This window comes from Hyla sarda, chromosome 2 (genome assembly GCF_029499605.1).
Source record: "Hyla sarda isolate aHylSar1 chromosome 2, aHylSar1.hap1, whole genome shotgun sequence".
Classification (NCBI taxonomy): Eukaryota; Metazoa; Chordata; class Amphibia; order Anura; family Hylidae; genus Hyla; species Hyla sarda.
Window position 1 is genome coordinate 298,184,604 of NC_079190.1, and position 14,015 is coordinate 298,198,618.

At 40.0% G+C, this 14,015-nt stretch overlaps 1 protein-coding gene across 2 annotated transcripts in view; it reads right to left on the bottom strand.

Moving 5' to 3' along the window:
- The window catches only part of ACACA (acetyl-CoA carboxylase alpha), a 403,267-nt gene that overhangs the window by 305,530 nt on the left and 83,722 nt on the right, over window positions 1–14,015 (bottom strand). For both annotated transcript variants that reach the window (XR_008888830.1, XM_056557545.1), the window contains exons 10-16: window positions 12,882–13,091; window positions 10,271–10,441; window positions 7,914–8,075; window positions 5,673–5,836; window positions 4,031–4,181; window positions 2,994–3,097; window positions 1,115–1,196 (exon numbers count right to left, since the gene is read on the bottom strand). Coding sequence is in view for 1 of the 2 variants with exons in the window: in XM_056557545.1 (XP_056413520.1) it covers window positions 1,115–1,196; window positions 2,994–3,097; window positions 4,031–4,181; window positions 5,673–5,836; window positions 7,914–8,075; window positions 10,271–10,441; window positions 12,882–13,091 (1,044 nt within the window). In the remaining variant the exon portion in view is untranslated. The remainder of the gene's footprint in view (window positions 1–1,114; window positions 1,197–2,993; window positions 3,098–4,030; window positions 4,182–5,672; window positions 5,837–7,913; window positions 8,076–10,270; window positions 10,442–12,881; window positions 13,092–14,015) is intronic.

A 14,015-nucleotide genomic window follows, 5' to 3' on the forward strand; every position in this document is an offset into this window, starting at 1 on the left:
GAGCTTGTTCTATAAAATCTTATTGTTTAAAAGAGAGGTTTCCTGGCAATATAAAGACTACTAAATGACCACTCATTACAGTCTAACAGAAATTGTCATTGCAGTTGATGTGCCAATTTATGTGATATCATGTCCAGAGCTCATGAGACTTTACACCATTTTAATCTTCTGGATGATTTGGGAGGTTTATCGAAACCTGTGCAGACCTTTTCAACAAGGCTACTGAGAGCACAAGCCTTTGGAGAGGAAAAGATGGAATGAAAAGAAAATTTAGATCTCTGTTTTTAAAGCTTATTTACTAAAGAGATGTGCCTATGAAATGCAGTAAGCCCTTTACATCAGCACCGGTTGGATGCAGTTGTGACCAGCAGATGGTGCTATTCTGCATCCTCATAGAGACACAGAAAGAAACGTTCAGGAATCTATGACCTGTAAACTCCATTTTCCTAAGGCATCGGCCATGAGGCAAAACCACCCACTCCCTCAATCTGTATTACTGTTACTGCTGCCTTAAGACTGGATTTGTAATTTCAGACAGACTGTACAATTCTGTCATCATATGACTTGCTTGCACAGAAAAAGAGAATAAAATATATAAATCTGAATATAGATATAACTTTAATGAAAACAAAACACTCACCTACCTACTGCTTTTCACAATGGACATGTTGGAGCACCTCTCATGGATCCCAAAAAACTATGTTTATTTTTAGAACAGCCCCAAAGTCAATAAACAATTATTTCAGTTATTTTTCCCAAAGGGTGTGCAACCAAATATTAAAGTTAAGGGTGCCAATAATTTTGTCCAGACCAATTTTGGAGTTTGAGGTGCCAAATTTTTTTTTCTGCAAATTGTAATATTCCACTGTTATGTTTACACAGGACACATTTTTACGTGGATCTGACTGCAGATATCCACCACCTCTCTACAGCAAAATAGAGCAAGCCCTAAAATCTGGTAAAAACCTCAGCAATGTGTGATTTATATATTATTATAATTATTATAATTTTTTTTTTTCAAAACCTACTGTCTTTAGATTGTGATAGTGGATAGTAGATAGTGGATTTTCTATGCTGAATACTTGCAATAAATACATATATTCACAAAGATTACCTTTAGCACGTATTTCTTCCCCTCATAGATAAGTTCCACATCTACGGTGTTTAATAGGGTATGTGCCGGTAAGACTTGACCACTGAAATATAATATAATTTTTTTTTCCTATTTTAAACGTTGATGCCTTAGAATAAACTTATAAACATTTCATTATGAAAGCTGTACAGATAAATACTTCCCAAGAGTTAAGTGTTAAATACCGTATTTATTGGCGTATAACACGCACTTTTTAGGCTAAAATTTTTAGCCTAAAGTCTGTGTGCGTGTTATACGCCGATACACCCCCAGGAAAGGCAGGGGGAGAGAGGCCGGCGCCGACAGCCAGGGGGAGAGAAGGGGCAGCGGCACCCATTGCCGGCGCCGCTGCCCCGTTGCCTCCCCCCATCCCCGGTGGCATAATTACCTGTTGCCGGGGTCGGGTCCGCGCTGCTCCAGGCCTCCGGCGTGCGTCCCCTTCGTCGTTGCTATGCGCTGCACGGCGCGGCGCATGACGTCAGTGCGCCGCGCCATGCATAGTAACGACGCAGGGGATGCACGCCGGAGGCCTGCAGCAGCGTGGACCCGACTCAGGTAATTATGCCACCGGGGATGGGGGGAGGCAACGGGGCAGCAGCGCCGGCAATGGGTGCCGCTGCCCCTTCTCTCCCCCTGGCTGTCGGCGCCGCTTCTCTCCCCCTGGCTATCGGCGACGGCAATGGGGCGCCGGTACCGATAGTCAGGGGGACAGAATGGGCAGGGGCGCCGATAGCTAGGGGGAGAGAAGGGCCTGCAGCAGCGCTCTAGACCCCAGGAAAGGCAGGGGGAGAGAAGCAGGCAGCGACGGCCTCTCTCCCCCTGCCTTTCCTGGGGATGTATCGGGGTATACACGCGCACACACGCACCCTCATTTTACCATGGATATTTGGGTAAAAAACTTTTTTTACCCAAATATCCTTGGTAAAATGAGGGTGCGTGTTATAGGCCGGTGCGTGGTATATCCCGATAAATACGGTAAGTGTTTTCTAGTTGAATGAGCATGAAGACTGATGCCTATTCATTAAGCTACATAAAAGAGGACACAAGAACAGGAATGAGGAAAGGGAACTTTGACAAACAAACTATAAAATAGGAGTAGTAACATATTATGACTCCCTGCACAAACAACAGTTCAGAAAAAGGAATAATAAGAGAATTGGGTAAATTAGTTTGCAATGTATTTTAGCAAGTTATAGATCATATAGAGCTCCCTCCAAAGCATATTTTCAATTCCAATTATAAATCTACGTACAGGATATGCATGATTATGGAGGAAGGAGGTGATAGAACATAATGCATTTATAAAAGGAGAATTTTACCTTAAAGCGTCCTTCATTTAGAAAAACTTTTGGAAAGTCACAAAGAGTTTTCAAAAGTTTTGATTGGGGGAGAAGCAGCGCGCTTCACTACCCTGCTCGCAGCAATCTCCTTCCACTTTCACTAGACTGTCCTATAGACTTACAATGGGAGATGGATGGAGATCACAGTGAGCAGGGAAGTGAAGCGTTCTGCTGTGTGCTTCTCCAGCTCGTTCTAATGATCAGTGGGGGACTCACCATTGATCAAAACTTTTGACAAGTCTCTATGAAATGTCAAAAGATTTCTATACAGGGACACCCTAAATTCACAATAAAATGCTTAAAAAGTTAAAGTTTTACACTGAGTTTATCTAAAGCATGTACAAGACACCTGTCTTCAAGACTAATTCATTAAAATGTGGCTCACAGAATCTTGACAGACATTATACTATTAACAACTGATTTACTTTAGAAACTGTTACTGTATGATTATGAAAGTTCTGTTCAAAATTTAAAAAAGGCTTTATAATCAACATAATATAGTGAATGTCTATAGACTGTACCGTTCCAGGGAGTGAAGGAAGTTGGAGACACTGTTTCTAAGGCTTACATCAGCCACATGCAGTGCTCCGCACACAACTCCAAGCATAGTATCAGGACGTTCAGCCTAAAAACCAATACAGAATGAGAAGCATGAGTGATGCTAGATGCAGTGCTCTGTATAGGTCTACCAGTGCAAAATAGCAAATTAAGTAAAACAAGAACAGGTATTACAAGCAGATCAGTAAGTAAATCAGTCAGTTAGTGACAATAGAAGAGAAAAACAGGTGTCCTGCACTCACCGCTTCAGTTCTAATTATGCAGCTCCCATCTCGGGCTGCTCCTCCGGATCAGGGGCTGACGGTAGCGTGGGGCGCTCTCTGAGCGCCCCACGCTACCGTCAGCCCCTGATCCAGAGGAGCAGCCCGAGATGGGAGCCGCATAATCAGAACTGAAGCGGTGAGTGCAGGACACCTGTTTTTCTCTTCTATTGTCACTACATTGATTGCTGCATATTTGTCCTAGCACCACCGCACCTGGCGTTTCTGGTTTCCACCCGAGTCTTGCCATTATCCATCTCATTATGCTGCGTGGAGAAGGTATCGGTGCCACTGGTCTTTTTCTTATTTGTATAAATCAGTCAGTTACACTACTGCAGATTATGTCACATTAAATTTGAATTTATTTTTTTAGTTACAAACTAAACGGGGGACATTTTTCAAGACCAGCATTTCTATAACCAGTCTAGCTGAAAACAGCACTGGTTTAGGATGTCTACATATGTTTAAAAAATGTGCAATCCTCAATATATTTGGCGCATCCTTCATGGTCTGTACACCAGCAGCTAACATCTAAGCCAGCTAGGCTATAACGTAGATTTCATGCATAATTTAATCCAATGCCCCGCGTAAAACAGAACATCTGTAAGGCCAAGCCCTGTCCAATTTTATTTTTTTTTTTTTTAAAGTAAATTATTCAGTCTATCAGTGTTTCAGTATTACCCATGATTTGGGCAGCATAATAATAAATATGGTATTCCCTTCAAATTCAATTGTATTACCTGCACTTTTTCCGAGATTAGTCTGTCTAGCCAGCCTGTGTCAATTCTATTGTGCTGAAAACTTTCAGTTTCAAGAAGTTTTATCAAATATTCCACTGTTGTTCGAAAATCTCCACGTATTGATAATTCTTTCAGGGCGACCACCATATTACTAAGGGAGAAAGAGGATTGTTAAGCTTTAAATGGGTTATCCAGGAAAATTTTTATATATCTCAACTGGCTCCAGAAAGTTAAACAGATTTGTAAATTACTTCTATTAAAAAATCTTAATCCTTTCAGTACTTATGAGCTGCTGAAGTTGAATTGTTCTTTTCTGTCTAAGTGCTCTCTCATGACACGTGTCTCGGGAGCTGTCCAGAGTAGAAGCACATCCCCATAGGAACTGCACAGAGCAGAATAGGTTTGCTATGGGAATTTGCTTCTACGCTGGACAGCTCCCGAGACACGTGTCATCAAAGAGCACTTAGACAGAAAAGAACAACTCAACTTCAGCAGCTGTAAATTATTGGAAGCATTAAGATTTTTTTTAATAGAAGTAATTTACAAATCTAAGAGAAAGAACCAAAAGTACCCAGACCTCAATTTACAAATCTGTTTAACTTTCTGGAGCCAGTTGATCTAAGAAAAAAAAAAAGTTTTTTCCTGGAATACCCCTTTAAGTTAAAGACAAGCTACACACAGAAGAAAATCCTATATGCACCAAGAAAGCTAGTTTTCCAATAAAGCATATGTACCTGAAAGAAAAATTACAGTGACAGACATTCTAGATTAAGACCCTATTCTGAGAGCAATAACGTGTATGTAGAAACACACTTGATAAACGTGGACCAATTCTGGCAAATCAATTAAAGTAAGCATATGACTGCATGTGCCTTCTTTGATAGATTTATATAATAAATAGCACAATGGGTAAAAGCCTCAAAAGAAGCTCCCAAAAAAAAATATTGGAAAACACAACATAACACTTCTGTTGCATGTATTTTTGTTTTTTGTTATTTTCTGGTGACTCCGGTTGGCTCATTTTTGAGGCATATCACTTTTATTGCCAGACTAAAAACCCTGGCAGACCATGGTTTTTAGTCCAGTGACAAATGAATGGGGTGCGGGACAGGTCCAGTGGAGATGCGGTAGTGGCCACTTTTTAAATTCTCCTGCTGGATCCCCAAAACATGGTGGGAATGAGCCCTAACTCGGAGCCTTTAATAGTGTTGTGCCTATTCATCTGCACAGCTCTAAAATGTTAATGATATTCCATACACTGACAATACATTTTTTTGCCAAGGCAAAATTGCACTAGGGAGCGCCCCCTTTTCCTTTTTTTCCAGACTGGTACTGCAGCTTGTCTCACTACCACACTATGTATCGAAGAGATGCATTTTGTAGGTATGTTCCCATATAAATATTATGCTGTACAAATACATTTAAATAAATTATTAATAATAAAATCTCTAGTACATATACAGCGCCATAAATATGGCACCACACAGAGCTGTATGGACTCTGTATTCCACTGTCCAGGCCTGAATGCAAATGTATGTCTGGCTATAATCCACAGCCCTGATTTACCAATAACCTTTCTAACTAAACACTCCCCCTCCAATATTTTTGGGGAATCACAACAATTCTCAATTAGAAAACTTACGAAATGGCTTCTTCTCGGTTTTCTCCCCATGAAAAGCAGTGGCCAAACTGAGAATCTGCAAATTCATGTAGACCTCCTGCAGCAGCAACACTGAAGTAGCCCCAGACATTCTTATTGCTGCGAAAATTTAGTTCTTGAACTGTTCCAGAGCTAGGTTTAAAACCCTGGGACAAAACAAGGGAGAATTTCTTCATTTTAAGAACACACAAAGTTTTTCACATGTAGACATAATACTGTATGAACAACAATTAAAAAAAAGTGTGATAATATATCAGTACACACCCTAACTTTTAGTTTTTGATTAAAGCGTACCTCTCATCAAAAAAACTTTTGATATATTATAGATTAATGTATGCAGAATAACTTCACAATTGCTTCTTTCTATTTAATTTTCCACTTTGAAGAAATGACCACTAGGGGTCTCCCTACCAGTCCTGGCAGCAAGCATTTCAGACTCATGCTGGAGTCCTAAACACTACGAGCTGCCAGTCTGCTTTGTTCACAAAGGAGAACACTCAGAGCTGCCAGCCTGCTTTGTTCACAGCCTGTTTGGCTGTGAACAAAGCAGGCTGGCAGCTCTGAGTGTTTAGGACTCCAGCATGAGTCAGAAATGCTTGCTGACAGGACTGATCGGGAAAAATACAATAGAAAGAAGCATATTTTTCATTAACATGCTATTGGAAAGTTATTCAACATTCATTAATCTAAAAAATATCAAAAGTTTATTTGATGAGAGGTACCCTTTAAAGTGTCCCTCTCAGATCCCACAAAAAACTAAACTGTTATAGGTTTGTTACTCAGTACCAAATCCTGATCATGTACATATAATTGTTATGCCTCTAACACCTGTATATCACTAAAATATGGCATATTAAAGCTGCTCACTGACTTTTCAATTCCCTCTTGTGGAGGGGACGTGTCCATCTCTTGCCTGCACTGCGATGACTCCTCCCCCTCCCTTACTCTGCTGACTCACTGCTCTCAGTAGGAGTCTGTCAGCCCTGCTCTGTAACCCTTTCCTCTCTGGTTTCATGCTGTACATGTTACACAGAGAGGAGAAATAATTTTTGGAGATTGCATGTACTATACCACCACCAAAGACCAATATGGTGAGTGTATAACCTAGAAAAAAGTGAAAAAATATCAATAGATCTTCCTAAATGAGTGCAAAGTTTTAGGCTAAAAGTAGACACAGCTGGAGGCACTGTTGCTGCAAGCTGTGTTCCTTCTGCATCCTTGTCCATCAGCCGTCTCTTGTCCATGACCAATGGACAAGATGATGCTGCTGTGGGACTCATCAGTGTCCTAGAGGATATGGGGGCCTCTAGTGGAGTGATTTTTAAAGACAGTTTTCTTTAAAACAATGTGAATTCTTTTTAGTATATTTGAAAAACCATTGTTTTGCCAAGATGTTCAACATTTAAATTTTTTTTGTATCTGACAGTGCCCATTAAAGCCATATTTTAGGGAAGTCTGACAACACACATTCACTGCCAACAAAAGGATTTTTCAGTGGAAAATCCCACTGTGGAACATTTCTAAACCCACTCCATGCACAACCTCTCTCTTGTTACCGCTACTTCCTGCAGGAACTGCCCGCTCAGCCAATCTCTGACTGAGATGGGAAGCAGATGGGACAGCTGTGGTTAGTGATTGGCTGAGCAGGCAGCTCCTGCTTAGAGCACTAATAGTACTAGTAATAGTATAGCAATAGTGGGGACACAAGGGACACTGGATGAGACCGAAAGCAGAGGAGCACCAGGGTAGTTGAGTAGTACTTTTTTTTTTTTACAACCCGATCCACAAATGTAATATTTTTTTTCACCAGACAATCCCTTCAAGTGGTTTATATGTGTGCCTGAAAAGGTTCCAGATGGCCTCTGTTTTTGGCCAAATTCTGTATTGCTGTGAAGCACACTTTCTTTCTTACATCTTTCCCACAATGATGAGGCCTGAGAGTTTGTGACTTTTCACCCTAACTCTTTCCCTGTCTTGCAGAAAACTTATTGTGCAAATGGGAAGGAGAAATGCTACTCCAAGTTTCCACCACACTTTGTTCATTTAAAAAGAGTGACTCGGGATGCTTCTACTGTGCTCAAGAGAAGCAATATTAATAACTCTCTCATAGTATATATGTATATAAATATATATATATATGTATGTGTGTGTGTGTATCATATAATTTTAAAATGCAATACAAAAGGAAAAAAAAGCATTATGGTGACAAAAGCTTTGTGGTACCTCATCTGGATTTTCACTTGTAATTCGAGCAGCAATGACATGTCCTCTAGGGCAGGGAGCATTATAGGAGTTGTCAAAGTCAATTGGTGTGTCTCCCCAAGCTGTAACTCCATAAAGCATTCGAATATCCTTAATTCTATGAAGAGGAATTCCCATGGCAATCTGTTATAAATACAAAAAATGACATAACTAAAAGTATAAATTCTACTGCAAAAAAAATTTGTACTGTTAATATGCATCGTTTCTTCCTCCTCATCTTCTAAAAATCATAATGCGTTCAATTTTGCACCTACAGACCCATATAAGGGCTTGTTTTTTTGCATCACCAATTGTACTTTGTAATGACATTACTCATTTTATAACAATCTGCGGTGAAACAGGTGAAATTGAAAAAAAAACGCCATTTTGCAACTTTTTAGGGCTTCAGTTTCTAGGCAGAGCACTTTTCGGTTAAAATGACACATTATCCTTATTTTGTAGGTCCATTCGGTTCCAGGGATACCCAATTTATGTAGGTTTTAATTTATTTTACTATTTAAAAATATATTTATAACTACATGCACCAAAATGAGTATGTTTAAAATTGGCATCTTCTGATCCCTATAAAAAAAAATAATTCCGCTTATGGGGCTATATGAGGGTTTATTTTTTTGTGCCGTGGTCTTAAGTTTTTATCAGTACCATGTTTCTTTTGATGGGACTTTTTGATTGCTTTTTATTAATATTTTTGTGGTATATGAAGAGATCAAAAATTCACAATTTAAATATTTTTTTGTATTTTTATGTATGCCATCGACCATGCGGTTTAGCTAACCTTATATTTTCATAGTTCGGACACTTACGCATGCGGCGGTACCACATATGATTTTTATTTTTTTTAATACATTATTTAATTTAAAAAAAATAGGAAAAGGGGGGTGAATCAAACTTTTATTTGGGGGGGGGGCTTATTCGCCTTTATTCTCTTATTTTTTTACCACTTTTTACTTTTTTATTAAATTTTTTTTAACCCCCTTAGGGGGCTATACCATGCAATCTTTTGGTTGCATACACGGTTCAATGCTATGCCATAGAATAGCATTGATCAGTGTTACCGGCGCTCTTCTGCTCTAGCCTGCTGCACAGGAATGGAGCAGTAGATTGCCGATCAGACGACGAGGAGGCAGGTGAGGACCCTCCCGTCGTCCAGTAAGCAGATCGGGACATTGCGATTCTGTCGTGATAGTCCCGATCAGCTCCACTGAGCTGCCAAGATAGTTTTACTTTCAGTTTTCACATTCAGCTTTGAGCGCGGCATCTAAATGGTTAATGCCGGGCATCGGCCCGATCGGCGGTGCCTGGCATTAGCCGTGGGTCCTGGCTGCCTGTAGCAACCATGACCTACGGGTTTTAACCAGTTCTCCGCTCGTGAGAACGGTTTAAACCCCGTTAGCTGGATCAGTGCGTACAGGTACGCCGAGTCCTTAAGGACCCGGAAAAGGGGGGCGTACCTGTACGTCCTGCGTCCTTAAGTGGTTAAAGATTTCTGACATGTCAAAGCGACAGATCATACGTTTTGGTCAATAGAGGTCCATGTGCTGAGACCACCATCAATCGTTAAAAAGTTTTCTTGGTTAAGTGCAGTGTCCTTTTGTTTCCTAAAGTCACTGCTCCTTTTTTCTGTGAGTGGTATAAGCTGTTTTATGGGCTGTCAATCCATAAGCCGCTGCAGATGTTCATTTTAGGGATGAGTAGGGGTCTCAACATCTGGATCCCCACCCATCAAAATATCTAACATGTTGCTAGAAGTTTTTCTTGTTTGTTTGTTTTTTTTTAATGTGTTTTAAAGAGACAAGTATCCTTTGACAAATGTAGGTAGAGAGTAGAAGGTATGGTAATAGATAGCAGATTCCCTTTTTTCTGCTCAGGGTCAGCAGGAAATTCAGATTTACTGTGGGGAAAATTTATAATAAATTCACAAAGCATCCGCAACATAACCCCTTAAGTGACAGTCAGCATTTTTGAGCCATTCAGATTGCTTACAGCCCCATACTGACATTGGGTAAGGGAGTTCAACCATACTTTGAACGTGCATCCACAATATAGGTACAATGGCTATTGCCAAGAAGTTTAAGTCCACTCTGCAGATCAGTTTCAGTACAGAAATAGTGTGTAAATTTTCAACAGCACGTGGATAAAATTTTCCAAATCCATAAAGTATTTGTCATAATGAGACTAACATTGTAAACCTTTTACAGTGGAAGATTCAGATTGTCCTTGTTACCGTATTTAACATGTTAGGTACAATGTTAGGGTACACAGAGGCAATCCTAAATCAGGATCCCCCTTCTATTAGTCAGATGGAAGTCATTCAGTACCTGAAGTTGTGCAGCTGGAAGATTAACATCTGCAACCATCTCTGTGCAGGGGTGCTCCACTTGCAGACGTGGGTTAAGTTCCAGGAAGTAAAAGCTGCCATCCTGACTGTAGAGATACTCAACTGTACCTGCGCTTACATATCCAACCATTTTAGCTAGCTTCACAGCACACTGTAAGACAAAAAAACATTGGCAACGGTTAACAAAATATTAGAGGGAAAAAAATACTCTTAGGATATAATAATAATAATACAAATAAAAAACAGCATTTTTAGAAGATGATAATTAATCAAAACTGAATGTATCAAGTTGACTAAGTAGCTTTAACAAAAAATGTCACACAAAACCTGGCAGGTCATGAAGTATTGTAACAACTGGGGATAGACTTCCAAAGAGTGGCGGGTATCCACGGCGCTGACCAGGAGCGGACACGTCAGGTAGGTATAGAGTAGCTTTATTTGGATAATGCAACGCGTTTCCCCGCACATGCCTGATGAAGCCGCACAAGCGAGGTGAAACGCGTTGCATTATCCAAATAAAGCTACTCTATACCTACCTGACTTGTTCGCTCCTGGTCAGCGCCATGGATACACGCCACTCTTTGGAAGTCTATCCCCAGTTGTTGCATACCTGGTTGGAAGGCTGCAGACCGGACCCATCTGCTCATTCACGCTTACCATTGTGTGTGAGTTCGCACAACAACCTGGGGTTAGAGACTCGCACAACCTATTCTCTTAATATATTTACCCAGGTGGTATTACGCTATGGAGCGCTCTCTCTTGCTTTTATAATGAAGTATTGTAAAACTGTGCCAATTAGTGTTTAGCTGCACCTCGGCTAAACTGTTTTTTATAGCACTTAATCATATTGCTTATATAGCGCCAACATACTCCACAGCACTGTACAAAGATGAACACCACTCACAGATTATTTTAGAGCATGTCATGGATTTCTTGTGGTTATAACCCATACTGTAGTTCAATGGGGGGAAAAAAAATTCTAAACTTTAATACAAGTAGTTCTACAAACATTTCATAGAACAGTTTCTTTAAGGCTAAACAATGTCTCAAAGCCTTCCGTGTAGGAGGGGTAGAAAAGGTAACAGAACTGCTGCCTTTGGTGCTGCATTGTGGTATTTATTTTTTATTCTTTTTGGCACTGCTGGGAATGTATCTGGGAGGTATTTGTTGCTGCACGGTGGTATTCAGCATTGCTGGAGAGGAATTTTGTGCTATGCTGTAGTATTTGGCAGTCCTGGAGAGGTATTTTTGTGCTACCCTGTGTTTGTATAGTGCTGCTAGAAATATATATTGTGCTACACTGTGGTATTTATTTAGTGCTGTTCGAAAGGTATTTTGTGCTGCACTGTGGTGTACGGTACAGATGGAAAGCTATTTTGTGCTTCACTGTAGCATTTGTTTAGAGCTCCTGGAGATGTATGTTGTGCTGCACTGCAGTGTTTGGTGCATCTGGAGAGTTATTTTATGCTGCACTGTGCGGTTTGTTTAGCATTGCTGAAAAGGAATGTTGTGTTGTGCTGTGGTATTTGATGCAGCTGTTAGGAGTGATGCAGGCGCTCCACGTTGGTATTTGGTGCTGTGCTATAGTAATTATTTGCTGAAGCACATTAACTAAAACTGGCTAATACTTAGGGTACACTAGACAGTCTAAAAATATGCTATACTTATCACAATGTCTCATGCTATTTGATACTTTGGCACATATTTAGATTGTCTTGTGTAAGTTAAGACTACCTATGAAAAGAATAATTTAAAGTTAAAACATTTTTTGTAGTGCGGAACCCGGCACAAGCCATGAACCTTGTGAGCTAAGTCCCACCCCTGTGTCAAAAGTCTTAATAGTAAAAGTATCTAAATAGTATTTAAAGTATACCTGCCGTTAACAAAAACTTTTTATAAAATGTAGATAATACAATTATATGTATATTTTTAATATACATTGGTTAAAAATTTTATATATATTTTTGTCCCTACAGCTATTGACTGTGTATCTCTGTGAGGAGTCCAAATACAGTAAGTTTGGGTGGACAAGCAGATCTCTGTGCACTGAGGACAAGCAGGACCCTATGCAGTGAGGACAAGCAGGGCTCTGTAGACTGGGGACAAGCAGGGCTCTGTGCACTGAGGAGAAGCAGGGCTCTGCGACACGCTTCTCGCTCACACATCAGGATGATTGACATGCCAGGAGCCTGCACAGAACCCTGCTTGTCCCACCCCCACTTCCTATACTTGGTCTCCTCACAGAGACACACAGGCAATAGCTGCAAGGACAGCATTTTTTTACCCAAAAATATACAAATTGTTTAATCAATGTATATTACAAATGAATATGAAATATAATGGTATTACCTACATTATATCGAAAGTTTTTGTTAACGACAGGTACACTTTTAAACACATCAATTGTGATACAAGTCATGTAAAGTTACTTTTTTTGGCACATTCACAATGATAAATCTTCGGTCATGAATATGTTATAACATATCAATAAATTAGTCTAGCTTTACCATACATATTGGCCACAATGGATACATGGCGGTAGGTGTCTGTTATACTTTATATCTTCATTTCATTGAAACCATTTGTCTTACCTGCTCCATTTCTTCAAACACGGTGCTGGTAGCAATTGAAGCAGGAGCCTCTTCAATAATCTTCTGGTGACGACGCTGAACAGAACAATCCCGGCCAAAAAGTGAAATTGCGTTTCCATACTGATCAGCAAGAATCTGTACCTCCAGATGACGTGATTGCTTGGCCAGTCTCATTACAAATATTGGAGAACCAGGAACTTCTGTTTGAACCTTGAAAGCACAGAGTATAGGGATTTTAATATTAGGGATAAAGAAATTATTATTTATAAAAATAAAAATAAATAAAAAAACACAACAACAACAACCAAAAACAACAACTTTGTTTTCCAAGCTTCACTGGACTCCTTCTGGTATGCCATGACATAGCGCTGATGAAAAAACACTGAACAGGCTGCACTGTGCCAGGGATGATTTACACAGTACACAACTATAGATGGCAGTTGGAGGGAAAAGGGGTTGCTCATGCACTGGGTATTTAAGGTGCTATGTGAGCAGAAATGAAAGAAACAGCAGAAGTGCATAACGAAAAGTACCAAGCACCAAGATTCTACTGTTACTGCTGAGAAGCTAAAGAGAGGGAGAGAGGAGGAGATTCTAATGCAGCACTGTGAACACAAAGCAGTATATATACTGGTTTACACAAGGGACAGCTTTCCTGAGTGTTATGGGTGGTCAGAGATGACAGAGAAGTCTTGATTTACCTTTGAGGAACAGTGTAACTTATATTCAGCATGCAAACTGGCTTATCTTAAGGTTACAAAAGCCCAGATGTTCTCCGGCTTTCTCCTGCACAAAACACAAGCTAAGTCTTGTCCCCACCCCTGCGCTCTGTTCTAATCTAGCTGTTACTAGAGACAGAAAAAGAATGTACAGCACCACTACAGAATGAAGCTTAATAATGGCTGTGTGAGACAGCTAAAGTGTTGTCTGTAAAACTTTCGGATAAACATTCTTCTGCTGTCTTTATAGGAAACCTTTACAGTTGTTCTGGGGTAAGAAGTCAATTGTGGTAAACTGACTGATAAATAGGTTTGGAATCACATCGGCTTCCACAAGGAGGGAAGTTGTTTGAAAGCGTGTCCATTCATAGTACTTTCCTTTTTGTAAACTGATATACCTTAACAAAAAACTTTG